At 37.8% G+C, this 15,946-nt stretch overlaps 1 protein-coding gene across 1 annotated transcript; it reads left to right on the top strand.

Moving 5' to 3' along the window:
• The first annotated feature begins 659 nt into the window (after positions 1–659).
• On the top strand, positions 660–10,033 carry LOC139971821 (uncharacterized). Its single transcript, XM_071978570.1, has 22 exons — positions 660–780; positions 1,104–1,154; positions 2,322–2,399; positions 2,925–2,993; positions 3,166–3,216; positions 3,340–3,399; positions 3,836–3,904; positions 4,088–4,135; positions 4,357–4,401; positions 4,527–4,565; positions 5,000–5,047; positions 5,333–5,386; positions 5,669–5,719; positions 6,046–6,099; positions 6,692–6,745; positions 6,939–6,992; positions 7,165–7,212; positions 8,039–8,089; positions 8,501–8,545; positions 8,794–8,841; positions 9,131–9,187; positions 9,976–10,033. The coding sequence occupies exons 1-22, from the start codon at positions 696–698 to the stop codon at positions 10,002–10,004; spliced, it is 1,188 nt and encodes a 395-aa protein (XP_071834671.1). The 5' UTR covers positions 660–695; the 3' UTR covers positions 10,005–10,033.
• The last annotated feature ends 5,913 nt before the right edge of the window (positions 10,034–15,946 follow it).

Here is a 15,946-nt window from a genome sequence, read left to right on the forward strand (position 1 = left end):
ACAAGATGTATAGGAAAGAATGGATGGACATTCACGCTGAACATACCGATTTATTTGCAGTTAAGACGTACCTTATCTGCAATGCAGACAAAAAATGCATTTCAGCTTCGCTTTTAGTATGATGTCAAGGATTTAGTACCAATATGCCGTAACATATCCCCTGCTTAAACCAGTAGCGTAACTTCTGGGCGGTTCTGCACAGTACAGTCCACACGCGACGCAGTATCTGGGAAACGCGAATCTTCCCGAAAGTAACCAATGTTGAGCGAATTTTCAAATAATTCATGTAAGAGTAATGTGAAGTATACTGCTATCTTTACCAATAAAAATTATGCCTACCTATGAGCTTAAATGTTGCACGGCTAGGTATGGTATGACATACGGTAGAACAGACCCTCCTCCATAATAAGACGCGTGCAGAAACTTGCGCGTAATTACTGTATCCAATACAAATGTGATGATTTTGTGGCATCTAATATGTTAGCCGCAGTAGATACATACAGATTTACACTCAGCGTGACCCGTTGCGTTCAGCTTCGAAGAACACTGCGTGAAATATTGCGCTCGCGTTCTGGTTGTGTTTGACGTCACAGAGAAAATGACAAGTTTTACCGAGTTAAACTTGGTAACGTATATGTTATGTATTATTGCAATTGCTCTTCGTTGAAGATAAGTCTATTGTGCGATTTCTCAAAATGTTCTTTACATTTTCCTTGGCAAGCTATTATGCTTCATCTTACATGTTTGGGAATTTCAACAAATTCCTGGCCTATGGACGAGGTAAGTTACTATCAACAAAAAGAATGTTTTAATGCGCATTTTAAGTTAACATTCACCCACAGTATCTTAACAGTCGATTGCATTGAAAATAATGATATTTTTAATTTCCAACGTATAAACACCGGAATAGAAAAGTAGTCAAATTTGTAATTGTGTGACTGTTGATTCATACTTGTTTTACAATCAGAAAATTAAATCAATTTGTCTACATTAGGTTTTAATTATATGATATGTATTAGTATTTCAGTTATTCCACATAAACACATTTCCGTACCCGTTCGCTGTTTTAACTACCCAAGTGTACTTATCGTCTATACCCTCAGCTCAATACATCCTTCCACAAGGATGTTACGGGTACCGTCCTCCGTTTAAAGGTAAGATATTAGTTTATTGTTCTCGTAAGTCATCAATGATATTCAAGCATTTACGTGTGTGAAATCACTCGATCATTGATATAAAGAAGGCCAAGGCATCACTTTGTGTCCATGGGGTGGAGGGGGCGGAGGGTGCTAATGAGAACATGAATAATGATAGTGGATAAATACATAATGTTGTTGAGTGGAAATGTAACCGTCACTTACGATTGATTTCTCTAATTATTCATCTATAAACTAGCTGGCGGAGTCACATAGGATATATCAGGACGATTATCGGAATTTTATTTCTAAAATTGTTTAGTTTGAGCAGAAATATCTCCTTTTAAATCCAAAGAAATCCCAAGAAATTTTGATTTGAAAATATCAATGTTAAGCGAAAAGGTTTAATGAATATTAAAGAACAGAGAACTATAATTCAGGGCTCGTGTGTAGCATGTACCTCTTACACTATTTAATAAGGAGTCTGCAGCGACGATAAGTTTAACTATTACTAACCATAACAATTTATTACATCGTTCCAACATTAGCATATACACTGTCCCATACTTTTCCAGCGAGACAACTTATTGTTTACTGTGTCTATCTTGCCCACTCTAGTAAATGCGGTTCCAGTTAGGTATCTTGTTGTAAAAGTTAAATATAAGAAAAGAATAAGAAGTTTCCTTAAATTTTGTTCAAAACTTTTCAAACTTAATTAAGATTATCTTGTGTATATTATGATCTATGAATCTGCTAGGAATGAATTTGTAAGACTTGCTTAATTCTCTGTGCAATTAAAGAAATTGTAATGAAAGAAATCCAAATATAACTCCATGTTTTAGAATATCACTCTTTAAGAACACTTTTGTTTATAGAACAGCTCTCTTTGTACAGAACCTTTTTTTACATTCTTTCATTGTAGCTTTCCGATAACTTTTGTAACGAATTTTATGGTTTATTATTTTCTTAATCTCTTAAACGTTTATAGCCTATATGTCGTAATCTTTTTCTTCAGGTTCTTAATTGTTATATGATTTTTTTAAATCCTATTTATCAACTATCTGTAAGTTTATACTGGAATAGAGAATAAGTGAATGAATGAAAGTGATGGCGCTGTATCAATATTTCTAACATTGATATAAATGGACTTTAACATTAAGTTATACATCCTTTTTCTACGCATAGATCTAAAACGGACAACCTTCAATCGGGAATCTCCCGTGACCGGAGATGATTCCTCTGCGCTTCTTTGCTTAACATCAGGTACTTTTTTCACGCTTGTTCTCCAAGTTACTAACTTTAAAGGAAATACTTTTTTCATAGTACCAACTTTTGTTATTATAGACGTACAGTTTATATCTCACTCTAAATAAAGACACGAATTTTCCACCATCATGCAAGCAATTAATAATGTCACTTCATTGTACAGCTGTATATTCTAATTTCTTGTCCTTTTGCTGTGTTTCTTTGTTTTGATTGACTGATGTAGTTAAGTTAAGTCAATAACCTCGCCTTATTAAGTTCAAATGAAATGACAATATAACTTCTCTGTTTTACTTTAGAGCAAACCCTGCGCATGCGTGAAGATCTCCATTACAGTAAGATCAAATGTTCTCTTCTTTTACTGAAAATGAATATTCTTGACGTATAAAAGGATATATTACTTGATTTTTTGCTTTATACCCGAAATTCTATGTTTCTTAAAATCAAACTTTCAGTAAAATGCTGTAATTTTTTAAAATTATTAAAAAAATATATATATGCTAACATTTCTTCTGCTCTTTTCAGTCTTCCTTGATCTTACGCTTCAAGACCAGTTAAAATTCTACCCTGACTTTGTGCTGGCACAACTTGAAGGTGAGTTACAAACGATACTCGTGTTTAGATAAACTGATATACATATACATAAATATTCATGAGATGTTCCATAATTTCCTCTAATTTCACTATTTAATGGACAAAATGTCGACGAATGTTCACATGGTGGTCTTTGATTACTCTTTGAGGCGTTTTTTGTTTGTTTCCACAGAATGCCTCCTTCAAGGACTTCCTTCAAGTTTTCCTCTCGATCATAAGAACGGTTAGTCGGTTGTTTTGTTATGTAATTATTGCCAGAATGAAGGCAAGAAAAGAGAACGAATAACCACGTGCTCGATACTCATGCTAGGGGATTTCCTTAATTGTTATTCATCTTTTATTTCAGATCCTGAGAGAACCTTTTTGATTCCAAATGGTAACTTTGGGATCCCCACCTTGCCTCGAGGTGAGTCTAAAGGCTTTAGAAAAGAATATGAAAAAAATGCAACAGCTGGTTTCGTGTTCATTGATTGGCCTTGGTCACATCACTAAGCAAACAAACAAAGATATGACGCAACTTGTTTTATCGCCATAGAGTCCCTGCAATGTTGGACGTCAATAACATGATTAGAAAAACACACAATCGCTAGTTTAATTAATTACGTATAATTTCAGTTGGAAATGAAGCATAATCACTGAATATAGAATATCCAGCAGGGTTTCTCATTACCTGCACACAATATTTTAGAAAAGTAATGAATGTCTTCTTACGTGATAAAAGCAGTTGGACCAAGCCCCCTTTACTCCCCCCCCCCCCCTCTCCAAACACACATCCCTCTCACATGAAACCAGCTCTTTCGTCAGGGTATGATTACATAATGACGTCATCTTTTGTTTTGTAGTGGAGCAGAATAACACCCCTGCTACCCTCGAGACGTATCACCAAGATGATACTACCTCCACCTGGTCTGGTAAGATAGATTTGTTTATAATTACTTTATTTTCTTAACTGTTGCATACAAATAAACGATTTATAAGCCTACGCTTATAGGCCTATAGACTTCAGTACATCAGATGAGTCACAAACTAAATACACAAGAAAACGACGTTTTGACTATTTGTTTTTACATATTTCCACAATTGTATTCACACAGATATTCAGGGTCAACATACCCAGCAGACCACAACAACGAGACATGAAGGTACGGTAATACAGTTATAAATAAAGGTTTATGGTTGTCTTATTATCTTGTTTGTTAGAAAGAGAGAGGGGTGGGGGAGGGCAGGGGCGGTGTGGTAGGTGGTATGCCAAATATATACGAGAGTGCTTGACTAAGGCGTTTATCTGCAGCTTCATAGCTAATTGTTTGTGGTTGTTTACAAATTTTGATAAGAACTCCTTCACGTCTTTTCAACATTTCAGGTTACACTTTGACTTTCTACCAGTATACCTTCAAAAGCTCAACTGGTGAGTACTGAGCACTGGAAATTGTAAACATGAACTAAGTTTTAAAACCAGAAAAAATTATTGACAGACTGAAGTGTCACAAAATATCAGAAATTTGATCTTTTCTTTTCTTTTCTTGTTAACAGGACCTGAACAGATCCAAAACTCAGAAGAAACCTTAACAGGTATGCACGTCAATTTGGTTGTGAAAATTAACGTGAATCTCATTATACATGCATTTTAAGTATACATGAGGTATGTAGCACTCTTGATTAGGATGTTGAATAAACTAATTTGAAGCTGCTACATGCAATAGCGTTAACCCAGACTCTACAGATTAAAAAATAATTAAAGATATAAAATTAGCCTGCCATAAAAATGCATGGACTGAATCCGTATCAAGTGAAGATGATATATACTATATAGTCCATGGGAAAAGTACTTCGAAGTTGCTAATTAAAGTTAGACATAACGAGTAGGACCAAAGCGCACAACTTAACGGAAAAAACATAACGAGTCGAGATTACCGGCTTCATGAGGTTGCTAAATGTATTTCTCTTTAATGATAGCGTGAAAAGCTGCTAGTTTAAACGATCGTCATTTCAAATATTTATTACAGATCCAACTGGTACTACGACAGCTACCAAATACATGCACTATTGGACTGGTAAGTGTCAACTTGGGTCTATGCTCATTGGATAGAAGAGAACGCTTATTCAGGGACTGAATAGTAGATTCGTTGTACCCAACATTACCCGTGGATTGTGGCGTGACCCGAAGGCATTTTTAAGAGACTTGGCAAGGGCTAGGGTGCGAGGGCAAAGGGGAGGGGCGGAATGGGCGGGAAGAGCAAATACCTTTGTGCATACCGTCTCTTCATTAAGTATAAGAAATGCTTTTATTAGGGCTGACCTAGCTTGCCGATAATAAGAGCTTTTCATTTCATCTTCAGATGGGGTGTCGTCATACCAACTGAATGCGAACAAACTAACAATTCAAACCCAAGGTTTGTACTAAATCAATACAGGATATTGTTTTAAGGGAAAAAAATGAATATTCAGTTAATCATTTTTGCATGCCTATAAAGTGTTTATTCTTTTGCCCGGGATGCTTTTATTCGTCATGCTATAACAGTGTAGAGTAACAGTATATGCAGTTTATATACGTTATCTTTGTTAATAATATGAATGTACTTATATTGTTGCTTATAACATTACTGTTAACTAAGTGTTTATTGTTACTTGTTTTTTTCTGAATATATCTCTTACTACCTTGTCTTAATTAACAGACGGACTAACTAACTCCTACACAGAGGACATTCAACAATCTGATTATTCTGGTAAGCACCTTCCCTTTAATCATTTTAAGACGAAACATATACAGTTTGCCTTTAACTCCAAAATATGGGTTCTTACTATTTTATGGTAATTCGTGACATGATACAGATGATGGAAGTTGGAGGCCATTCCCCTAACCCCTGACCCCTCCCCCCCCCCCCGCCCACATATCCCATATGCGCACGCCACTGAGCATTCCTTCTTATCATTTTACAGTAGCACAAAGTATCGTTAAATACGAACAGTCTATCATAACCATCGACAACAGTTATATCTTTGTAGAAGATACCTAATTTCTCAGACCGATTTTTTTTCTACTTGTCCATAGTTGCTGGGATTGGTAAAGACGAGCTAAGTCACGTCACTGAGTACACTGTAGTAGGTAAGAAGCAATAGGCTATAGTAACATATGGTAAATTCGTACGTACAAGAACTTTGCTATTACGTTATGATCACAGGCTGAACCGTTTGATATTTCTAAATTTAATATTAAGGCCTCCATCAGCAAGTCAGCTTCAAAATCTAGTACCCAAAATTTTTGGTTTATTTTTCATCATCTTCAGTTGTTTAGATACAATAGTAGATTTGGCCTATATATATATATATATATATATATATATATATATATATATATATATATATATATATATATATATATATATATATATATATATATATATATATATATATATATATATATATATATATATATATATATATATATATATTTATATATATATATATATATATATATTTATATATATATATATATATATATATATATATATATAACTATATATATATATATTTATATAGATAACTATATTTATATAACTATATGTATATGTTTCAATCTACTTTTATCATCCGTTGCTATAGTAATTGGTATTTCATCTAACTGTTATTCATGAAGTAACCAATTATTGTACGCTTTACATTTTTGAATCATTGACTGTTTTCTCTTCATCATTTAGCTGGGAAACAAACAACAACAAACAAACAGTTTGCCATTCAGACCAGTGTTAGTGGTGAGTTGGATTTCCTTTGTTCATCGCGCAAGTGGTACCAACGTAAATCTCAAATGAATGCGAACTTACTATATTGACACTATACACTACCAATAGCTTTTAAATAGTAACATTAAATAACGTAAAAAGTGATTGAAGTAACAATGGAAGAGACTTGCATTTCCATAGTGATCATTATTTGCTTCCTCTTCAGATGGGACTTCATGCCAGACTCAATCTCACAGTGGCACAGAGGACACTGTATCAGGTAGGCAATGACTATAATAATGACATATTTATCAACATTATATGAAATATGACAACGTACAGATCAGGATAAGCAACCATCGACTTGGTAGTTCAAGGTAGTTTCTTCTGATTAAAATATGAGAGGACGAAGAAAATAATCATTCTTCATTCTGTTTCTCGTTTGCTTTCAGATGAAGAGAACACATCTACAGTATACCAGGATCAGCGTACATCTACTGGTAGGTTTCCATCGATTGTTTAGGAGTGTGACACTGTGACGGGGCAAGGGAATGGGGGAGGGGTGACGGGAGGATCAGCGTAAATTCATTGGTAGGTCTCCATCGATTGTTTAGGAGTGTGACATTGTGACGGGGTCACGGAGCAAGGGAATGGGGAGGGTGACGGGAGGATCAGCGTGAAACTACTGGTAGGAATTATCTTTTGTTTTTAGACAATGCAGTGGAAAGAAGAGGAGGGTAGGAGTTCGATATCGTCGTTATTGGGTTTATGTCATTCACAGCTTTCCTTTTACCAAATTCTTTCTCTTTTTTGTTGTTGTCAATTTCCTTCCTCCTTTGCTCTCTGGTTTAAGTTCGTAGAACAAATTATTCACTGGATTGAATTTCAAATGCCGCCTGTATTAAAGTTGTGACCAAAGTTAGTAGTAAATATAATCGGAAATTCGGACTAAATATATTGTTATTCTTGCGTCACAAAAGCCAGGTGAAAATGGTTACACAAAGACATCTTAAATCTTTAGAATGAATCTGAACAGTCTACTAATGCGATGATACAGTCCTCAGCATATATCGGCCTAGGTTTTTTCTTATGGAGATATGATGGGCTTTCTAGACAATTTTGTTGCATGGTTCCCGTAAGTTATATATATATATATATTAATAATTCGTTCTCATTTGCTTATTATTTTGTAACAAATTTCCCATATAATTGTGTTTGAACTGTGAAACACTGCACGGTAAATATTTCTGATATTTGTGAAGGAATAATAGTTTCATGCCTTTTGTTTTTGATATGACAATTTTTCATCTTATTGTCTTAATACAGATGGAGTTTCCACTACTGTAGTGACGTCATCTAACCAGGTGACCCGCACAGGTATATACAGGATTCCTTTTCAGTACATAACCATGCAATCATCAATTTTATAACAGGATACTATATAATGTTGAAGAAGGTTTACAACAGGTATTACAACAGCAACGAATTAACATTTGCTTAATTACACAAGTTATTTTATAGGTTGTAGACTGATACTTTTTTATTTTTTTTATTTTTTTTTTTGGGTAATTTGGTGATAATCGTCCAATTGGTTTTTCTTCCTTTTTATAATCGGTTAGATGTTAACCAATTAAAATGAACTTGTATGCACTTGATCTTTTATGACACATTTACACAATAATATACATGACGATGTCTATCTGCTAATATTAATCCACCTACTTCATAAAGCGCTTTTCCGACAGAGCAACATATATATGTTATATTTAATATTTTCCTCTTTTACAGATGATACTTATAACAGCCAAAGCTTCTCGGAGACTTCTAGCGATGGTAATATTTTGTCATGTGTCAAAGGTCATGAGTTGAACCTCATATGAATAATATATATTAAAGTAATATGGAAGTTTATTCCATTATAAGTTTTTGTTCTTATCTATTAGGAATAGCGGTTGCAGAACTTTAAAATAAAAATTCTCGTTTACGCATGCGTCAATTGTATTCGCCTCTTATAGAAACATGTTATAATTATAGTGTGCTCGTCACGTGACAGTGAACTTACATCTTTCTTTCTTTGTCAGATGGAAGCTACGAATTTCAGGCCGAGGAAATAGAGCTACGGCAATCGGGTTGGTATATATGTTATATTGTAAATATTGTAAATATTATTAACTGTGACGCGTTATATCCCTTACCTACTTCAAGTACATGAGCTATGTTTAGTTGTGTCATAAAGTACGGTACCAAAATTGCACAAGAAACAGTTGTCATGAATAGACCAGTTATATGTGTTAAGCTGATTAAAATATTTCGACTCTCAAATTATCTTTCCATTCGAATTGCAACGTACCGTAGCTTTCGATATTAATATGTACACCAAAGACCCATTATCACTGTGTATATTTTGCTTACCAACAGATGGCTTTATTTCTATCAAACAAACCCACCCAGCAGGGAAAGGAGACAATGTCTTCGGTAATGGTGAGTTAGTAGGATATGCAGCACAAGATATGTCAATTGAGTAGTGTTTGTTTTGCATTACGTTATGAAGATGGGAGTGGTTCATTTTTAACTTCAAGCATTATTAGTCTTCTCCGTGACAACTTCCTTTTGTTTTCTAAATCGTTAGATATGTTACATATGCACGTTACGAAGTACTTCATCTCATTAAAAAATATCATTCGTATTTTGCTGAAAACAACAAAAACCTGTCCAGAAAATGATAAATATACAACAATGTTTAACAACACTTATGTAACAGGTTTATATACATGTTTATATCAGACTTCTTTTATTGAGCGAACATTTAGGTAGTTATCATAGCAAGCTGTATTCGATGACGTAAAGCCCGGGTCACATCTGCGCGATTCAACACGCGATTCAACTCGCAACTAAAATCACGCGAATCAGAAAAGTTGCTTCTGAGAAGTTGCGCTGATTAGGACATTGCTCTATTGCAAATCAACCCAAATCGACGGCGCAACTTTTATTGCGCAACAAGTTGATACCCGTGTCTAACTACGCGATTCAACCTTCAATTGTATTGCGAGTTGAATCGCGTGTTGAATCGCGCAGATGTGACCCGGGCTTAAGGTTCATCTGGCATATATGTAATAGTTGCACTACGTCAAAAACTAACTTTATTCGAGTGCCTTAACCTAACAACATCCAGACGTGAAAGCGAACACAAAAGTATATCTTACGATCTGCAGGTTTTTTACACTTAAATATTCCTACTTGGCTTTCATTTCACATCTCAACAGGCGACCACCTCCTTTACCTGCAGTACTGATGCCATTTAACCACCAGGGTGGGTCGGGGTTTGGGTTGCGGCGGTGGCTATAGGTGCGGTAATGGCGGGGATGTCGTAAGGGTTGCTGGTTCATCTCTTCAGGACTGGATGTGAAAGCAGGTTTTCTGTGTCAGTCGGCTACGTCACTCGTCTTCCGGATCTGATTCGGTGTTATAAATGACGTCATCGAGTGAATATCTACTGTTTAAAAAAAAAAAAATCACGATCTGTCTGTTTCGTTGTCATCGTCAATAAATCGTCTGTATATGTAACATGATATTTGTAATTGGTTTTCTTTCTGTGGAAATGTTTCCTTCATCACTAAATTTTCTGCTTGTAGCCTACAAAGATGCACATCATCAATGGTCTCGCCAGGGCCATTTGAGGGTATGTAACAGTGGAAAGTTTGCAAGGCAGGCGATTATCACGTATCAATTAACGTCAGTGGCGTAGCTAGGATTTTTTGAGTGGGGGGCCATGGGGGGGCTGTTCTTTCTAGTGGGGGGGCCGGAGGTTAGTATCTAAGCGGAGCGCCACCATGGTTGGCGCGGAGCGTACAGAGAAAATTTGAGATTTCAGCACCCCCCAGATCGCAGGAGATGGCACCTGTGAGGCAAAATAGCAACCAAAAAGATGTGCAACTTTGGTGACAGAAATGCAAAAAAAGTTTTTTCTCTTTCATGCTGACTGGCCTTGCCAACTCACCCAGACTTTTAACTTGAGGGAAGTTGGCATCATTTGCAGGAATTTCAGAATTCCCAATATTTTATATCTCTACCAGTAGTGGAAAATCCTGTTTCGACAGTTTCGTGGCCATAAAAAAGTTGTTTTGTGGAATATTCAATGACATATATTCATTTGACTCGAGGCAATATATGAATACCTGCAGGGGCGGCGATCTGTTTCAAATATTGGGGGGGGGGGGGACATCTGCTTGGATGCAGGCGAATTACTGTCAAAGCGGAGCGCCACCATTGGTTGGCGCGCAGCGCCACCATTGGTTGGCGCGCAGCGTACAAGAAAATTTCTGGTTTTGATAGCCCCCCAGATGACCGGAAATGGCACTTCTCGGGCTTGAAAATGACCAACCAGATGTACACTTTTGCCTGAGAACCAAGTTTTTCCTAATAGTTTTTTTTTTTCATTCATAACCTTTTGTCAAGCCGATTGTCACCAGTCACACATCATGTTCGACCTCATTGCATTTGTAGGTAATTCTACGCAAGGGCGTAGGAACCGGGGGGGCTGGGGGGCGCTAGCCCCCCCAGTGAAAAATGTGGAGGGGCGGAAGTACCATTCCGCCCCCCCGCTCCGCAAGTCAGAAAACCCCTTTTTCATTTCCAAATGAGAAAAAAATCTCATTTGGAGCACCAAATTACATCTAAGGCCAGGTGAAAATACAAAATTAAGTTTACAAAATGGAGTGGGTGTTGAAGTGTGCTATATTGCACCAAATTGCATCTGAGGCCACCTGGAAATGCAAAAAATTCCAAAGGGGAGGGGGACACCCCCTCCCCTTAGACCCCTCCCCCAGGCCGGCCATCAGTCTTCAGCCCCCCCACTCAAAAGTACCTTCCTACGCCACTGATTCTACGTAACGCCCCACAATACCCGTCAGCCCCACTTTTCAAGGTTTTAAGCCCATTATTTGTTCAGAATTTGAATAATAAATTCACTTCAAAACATACCCATAATGTTGCACTAAATTTCATCTATGGACAACCAATATAGAAAACCCCCCTCAACCACTAACAGACCGGTCAAAATTGTACGAGTGTAGAGGGAAGTATACTATGATGAAGAATGTTGGTTAAGGAATTTTCGAAATTTCAGACACAGTTAAATTATTGGTGTACAAATATTAAAACCTCTTATAACGGCTACTATAAAACTTCGATATCATCGAAAATACCCAAAAAATATGCTCGAGGGGGAGGGCGGTCTCCACCCCTTCACCCCCCTCCCTTGGCTACACACCTGCGGTTAGAAATCTTGTAGGAAACAGGCCAAATGGAAACCCAGTGAACCCATATCGATGTGGATTCTATGTATGATTGTACGTACTTACACTCATACACAAGATGCAAACCAAATTTCATTACGGATGCGGTCCGTCTAGCTATTCATTTCGAGAAAAAAAAGTAAAAACTACTTTCGGTCATATATAGTAACAAATTGTGACACGGTTAGACAGGCGCTTTGCGAGGAATTTGCCAAGGGAGGGGCAGAGCTTGTACCCAGACTTTCTAAGCGTAGCGCCACCATAAGTTGGCGCGAAGCGCAAAAGAAAATTTTGGCCGAAAATGCCTCCCAGATCGCTGGAAATGGCACTTCCCAGGCCTTGTAAGTTGCATCTAAGCATTTTCTATTTTGAAATTACTAGCGATATCATAAAAAAATACAAAACATATGCTTAAAAAAAAACTATGCCACCAAATATTGGGGGGGGATATAAGATACTATATCCACCCACCTAAAATATTGGGGGGACATGTCCCCTCCCGTCCCCCCCCCCCCCCATGATCGCCGCCCATGAATACCTGATACCTCGGCTCAGTACAAACGGAGCCAATCTTTTGATAGATTGATGTGCTAGGTGGAAGCACTGAACATATTTTCACAAGATATCGCTATCACGCAGCACAACAAGGTTCGTGGTGTATGGTCGCAATCGTCGCATCGACCATTGCCATGCCATGCTGTGTGACCATTCTCATGATTACTACAGATATTGTATTATTCTTATTCTGCCAGATGCAGACGAGAAAATTGTGTAACTCTATTTCCCAAATTATTGAACAAAAAATATTAGCGAATCGCACTGATGAGTGTTTTTTTTTTTACCCCATTCCCAGTGGGGGGGCCAGCCGATTTCATGGGGGGGCCTCGGCCCCCCAGGCCCCCCCGTAGCTACGCCACTGATTAACGTACTTAACAGAGGAAAATTACGTACGTTGGTATATGTACATGCTGCAATGGTGCGTGGCAGCTACCATACATTTATATTCTAAACAACCGTCTGTCAACTTACTCTGGCGTCCCTAACTCCATCAATGAATATTACCCCCTCTACTAAATGACGTCAGTTAACCCGAACGTACCTAGCTGTTGCATAAACCTGTCTATATTAGCTTCAAGTCAGCAGCACTCAGGACTGACCGAGGAACATATCGTGCGACATCAGTGAAAGTGTTTGAACATTACTTTCACAAAAGCCAAATGGATTTTACAATACCAATCAATATGTGGCCGCGTGTATCGTCATGCTCTGGTTCTTTTTAGACAACAGCGTCGTCTATTATAAGGGGGGGGGGGGAGACCACTACACGGAAGTCCGGTTCAACGATAACAGATCCACAAACCCTACTTTGTAAATCCTTCACCCCCCCCCCATGGCTCTTTCATAAAAGGCCATAGATCTCAATAAGTCGGGGGAATTTGAATTCCCACCCCCCCCCCTTCCCAAAAAAACACATTCATGAAATAACGTGCACACCACTGACCTTGATGACCTTGATGTATTTTATAAGACATACAATCAAAGCCTCTTTGACTAAATATCGACAGATCTCTTACTTTCACTGCATTGTTTAAACATCTTAGAAAGACTGACATTGAATCGTATGTATTGCCTTGTTGTATGCAGTTGCAATGTCACCACACTGACCAGATTCGCTTCAATGCACGAGATCATACGACCGCGGAAAAACTATGCTTAACATAGTCCAGTAGAGCTTATTTGGAGTGCCATGTAACAAACATTGTCAAACGAAGGCTCAGAAAAGAGATAAAAACCTCCATTGAATATATATATATATATATATATATATATATAATCTGAGAGACAGGTGTTTTTGTAACACACACCTAAGTTGTAAAGGAAATGTAAACTTTCAATAACCTTCCCTCTATAACTTTAGTTTTATTATTGTTTTCTTCCTTCCGGTGTTAGGTACCTGTTATAAGATACTTTTCTTGTCTTACCGGAAGGAAGTGTGTTCCTTTCATGCTCTCATCTTTTGTTTACAAGAATAAACGCTATGTTGTGTCTTATCTGGATATGAAAACCATGATGCCATCAATATACATATCTCACCTAACCATAGTTCCAGACCCTAATTATTACCAACTCCCTTCTTCTCATCATCCCCGTCTCCCATCCTACCTCCCCCCCCCCCCGTCAATTGGATCGGCCAGACCAATCGTCCCCCTATGTATATGAAAGTATGCAATCGCAAACCTACATCGCACAATTTTATATTACGTTAGAGTATCACAAGTCCAATCCTTCCAGCGAGAAGAGGGCGTGGTTTTCTTTTAGCAGATCCTTATAGACATATAGCCTTTCGGGGTGTGTGTGTGGGGGGGGGGGGCGTAACAGAAGAATATCTATATTCTTAAAAAGAAAATGAAATGTTTAATCACCCACCACAGTTCCCTAGACCTAGTAGAAGATCCTTTTTTAAACGTGATATACGAAGAGAGCAAGCATGTTGAATATTGGTGAGAAGTTTCGGTGGTATACTGCCATCCAAGATATTCCCCGACATATAAATGGGTCATTCAAGTTTAGGTGTCGTTGTAAAGATAGGGATGTATTAATAGTGGCATTGAGTGCAAAATGAGTATTGATGTTTGTCAGGGCATGAGTGACCATTATCTAACTTTCTAGCGCAATTGGGGTTAATAAAAGATGAAATGTCCAGTGAATTCACTTGGTTGATTATGATCAACGTTCGATCATATATCTAAAACCCCATAAAAATGTAGACCTTTATAGCTTAACTTGTGAAGCTTCATTTGAAAAAAAAAATCGAAATGTTCTTTACTTTTTCAGTTTGCCTCTTACATGTGGTTAACACTATTGCAATGCGGAATAGTTATGGGAAGCTGGGGCTGGGGAAGGGGTATCGGCCCGCGGGTCGATTAAATGGCCTCAGTGGGGAAATGTAGGAGTAAAGATGATTTATTCTTCTTGTCATTACATATACTCTACTTGTGGAAAACTAAAACTTAAAGGGGGGGGGGGGTGAGGTGACGTACAACTGTTGTCTGATGATCGCTCAACGCGTGAAACTCTGAGTTACAACTACTAGTGTTCCACTAGTCTCAACATATATATATATATATATACAGCAGGTTAACAGCAGGTTATGAAGGCATACGTTGTAGGTATTACCAGCACAATCATTGAAATCTCGATTCTAAGAACTCCGCGTGACTAACAGATGGTCAAAATTATTTTAAAGTCCATAGTTAAAAAGAAGGAGAAAAACGTGGTAGCTAATGAAGGCGAATGAGTGTGGAACAAGATGAATTAAGAACTAATTAATGAAGCTCAGGCGCGTAGCCAGGAATTTGCCAAGGGAGGGGCGAACCTGTAGGCATACTATCAGAGCCTTATATATGGCTCTGCAAACTATCTAAGCGTAGCGCCACCATGCGTTGGCGCGAAGCGAGCAAGAAAATTTTGGCCGAAAATGCCTCCCAGATCGCTTGAAATGTCACTTCCCAGGCTTTCCCAGGCCTTTCTATTTTGAAATTACTAGCGATGTCATAAATACATACAAAACGCGCCTGATGAAGCTTAGCCACTGTGCTTATTAATGAAACCTGCATAAAGCCAAAATCACGGACCACTGGCACGCTCAGCCCCACGTTCTCCAGCTCTATATGTCAGACAGTACAAATATGTAATGTAGAAGTGTGTCAAAGTAAGCGGACCCATTTGTCTGCAATTGGTTTTACTATAGGGGTTCAACACAAAAGAGAGAATGGGAGGGCTGTTTCTTCAAATGATTTCCGGGCTTTAAATTTTCTTATTCATTTGTCCACGACAATCGGCGTCACTCGCTGGTGAAGCTGCCTCGAACTCATCCAAAACTGTGATTTTTAGTCTACCGACAAATACCACTGGGAAGTTCGGTCGTTACAGCTGTAAC

This window comes from Apostichopus japonicus, chromosome 8 (assembly GCF_037975245.1).
Source record: "Apostichopus japonicus isolate 1M-3 chromosome 8, ASM3797524v1, whole genome shotgun sequence".
Lineage (NCBI taxonomy): Eukaryota > Metazoa > Echinodermata > Holothuroidea > Aspidochirotida > Stichopodidae > Apostichopus > Apostichopus japonicus.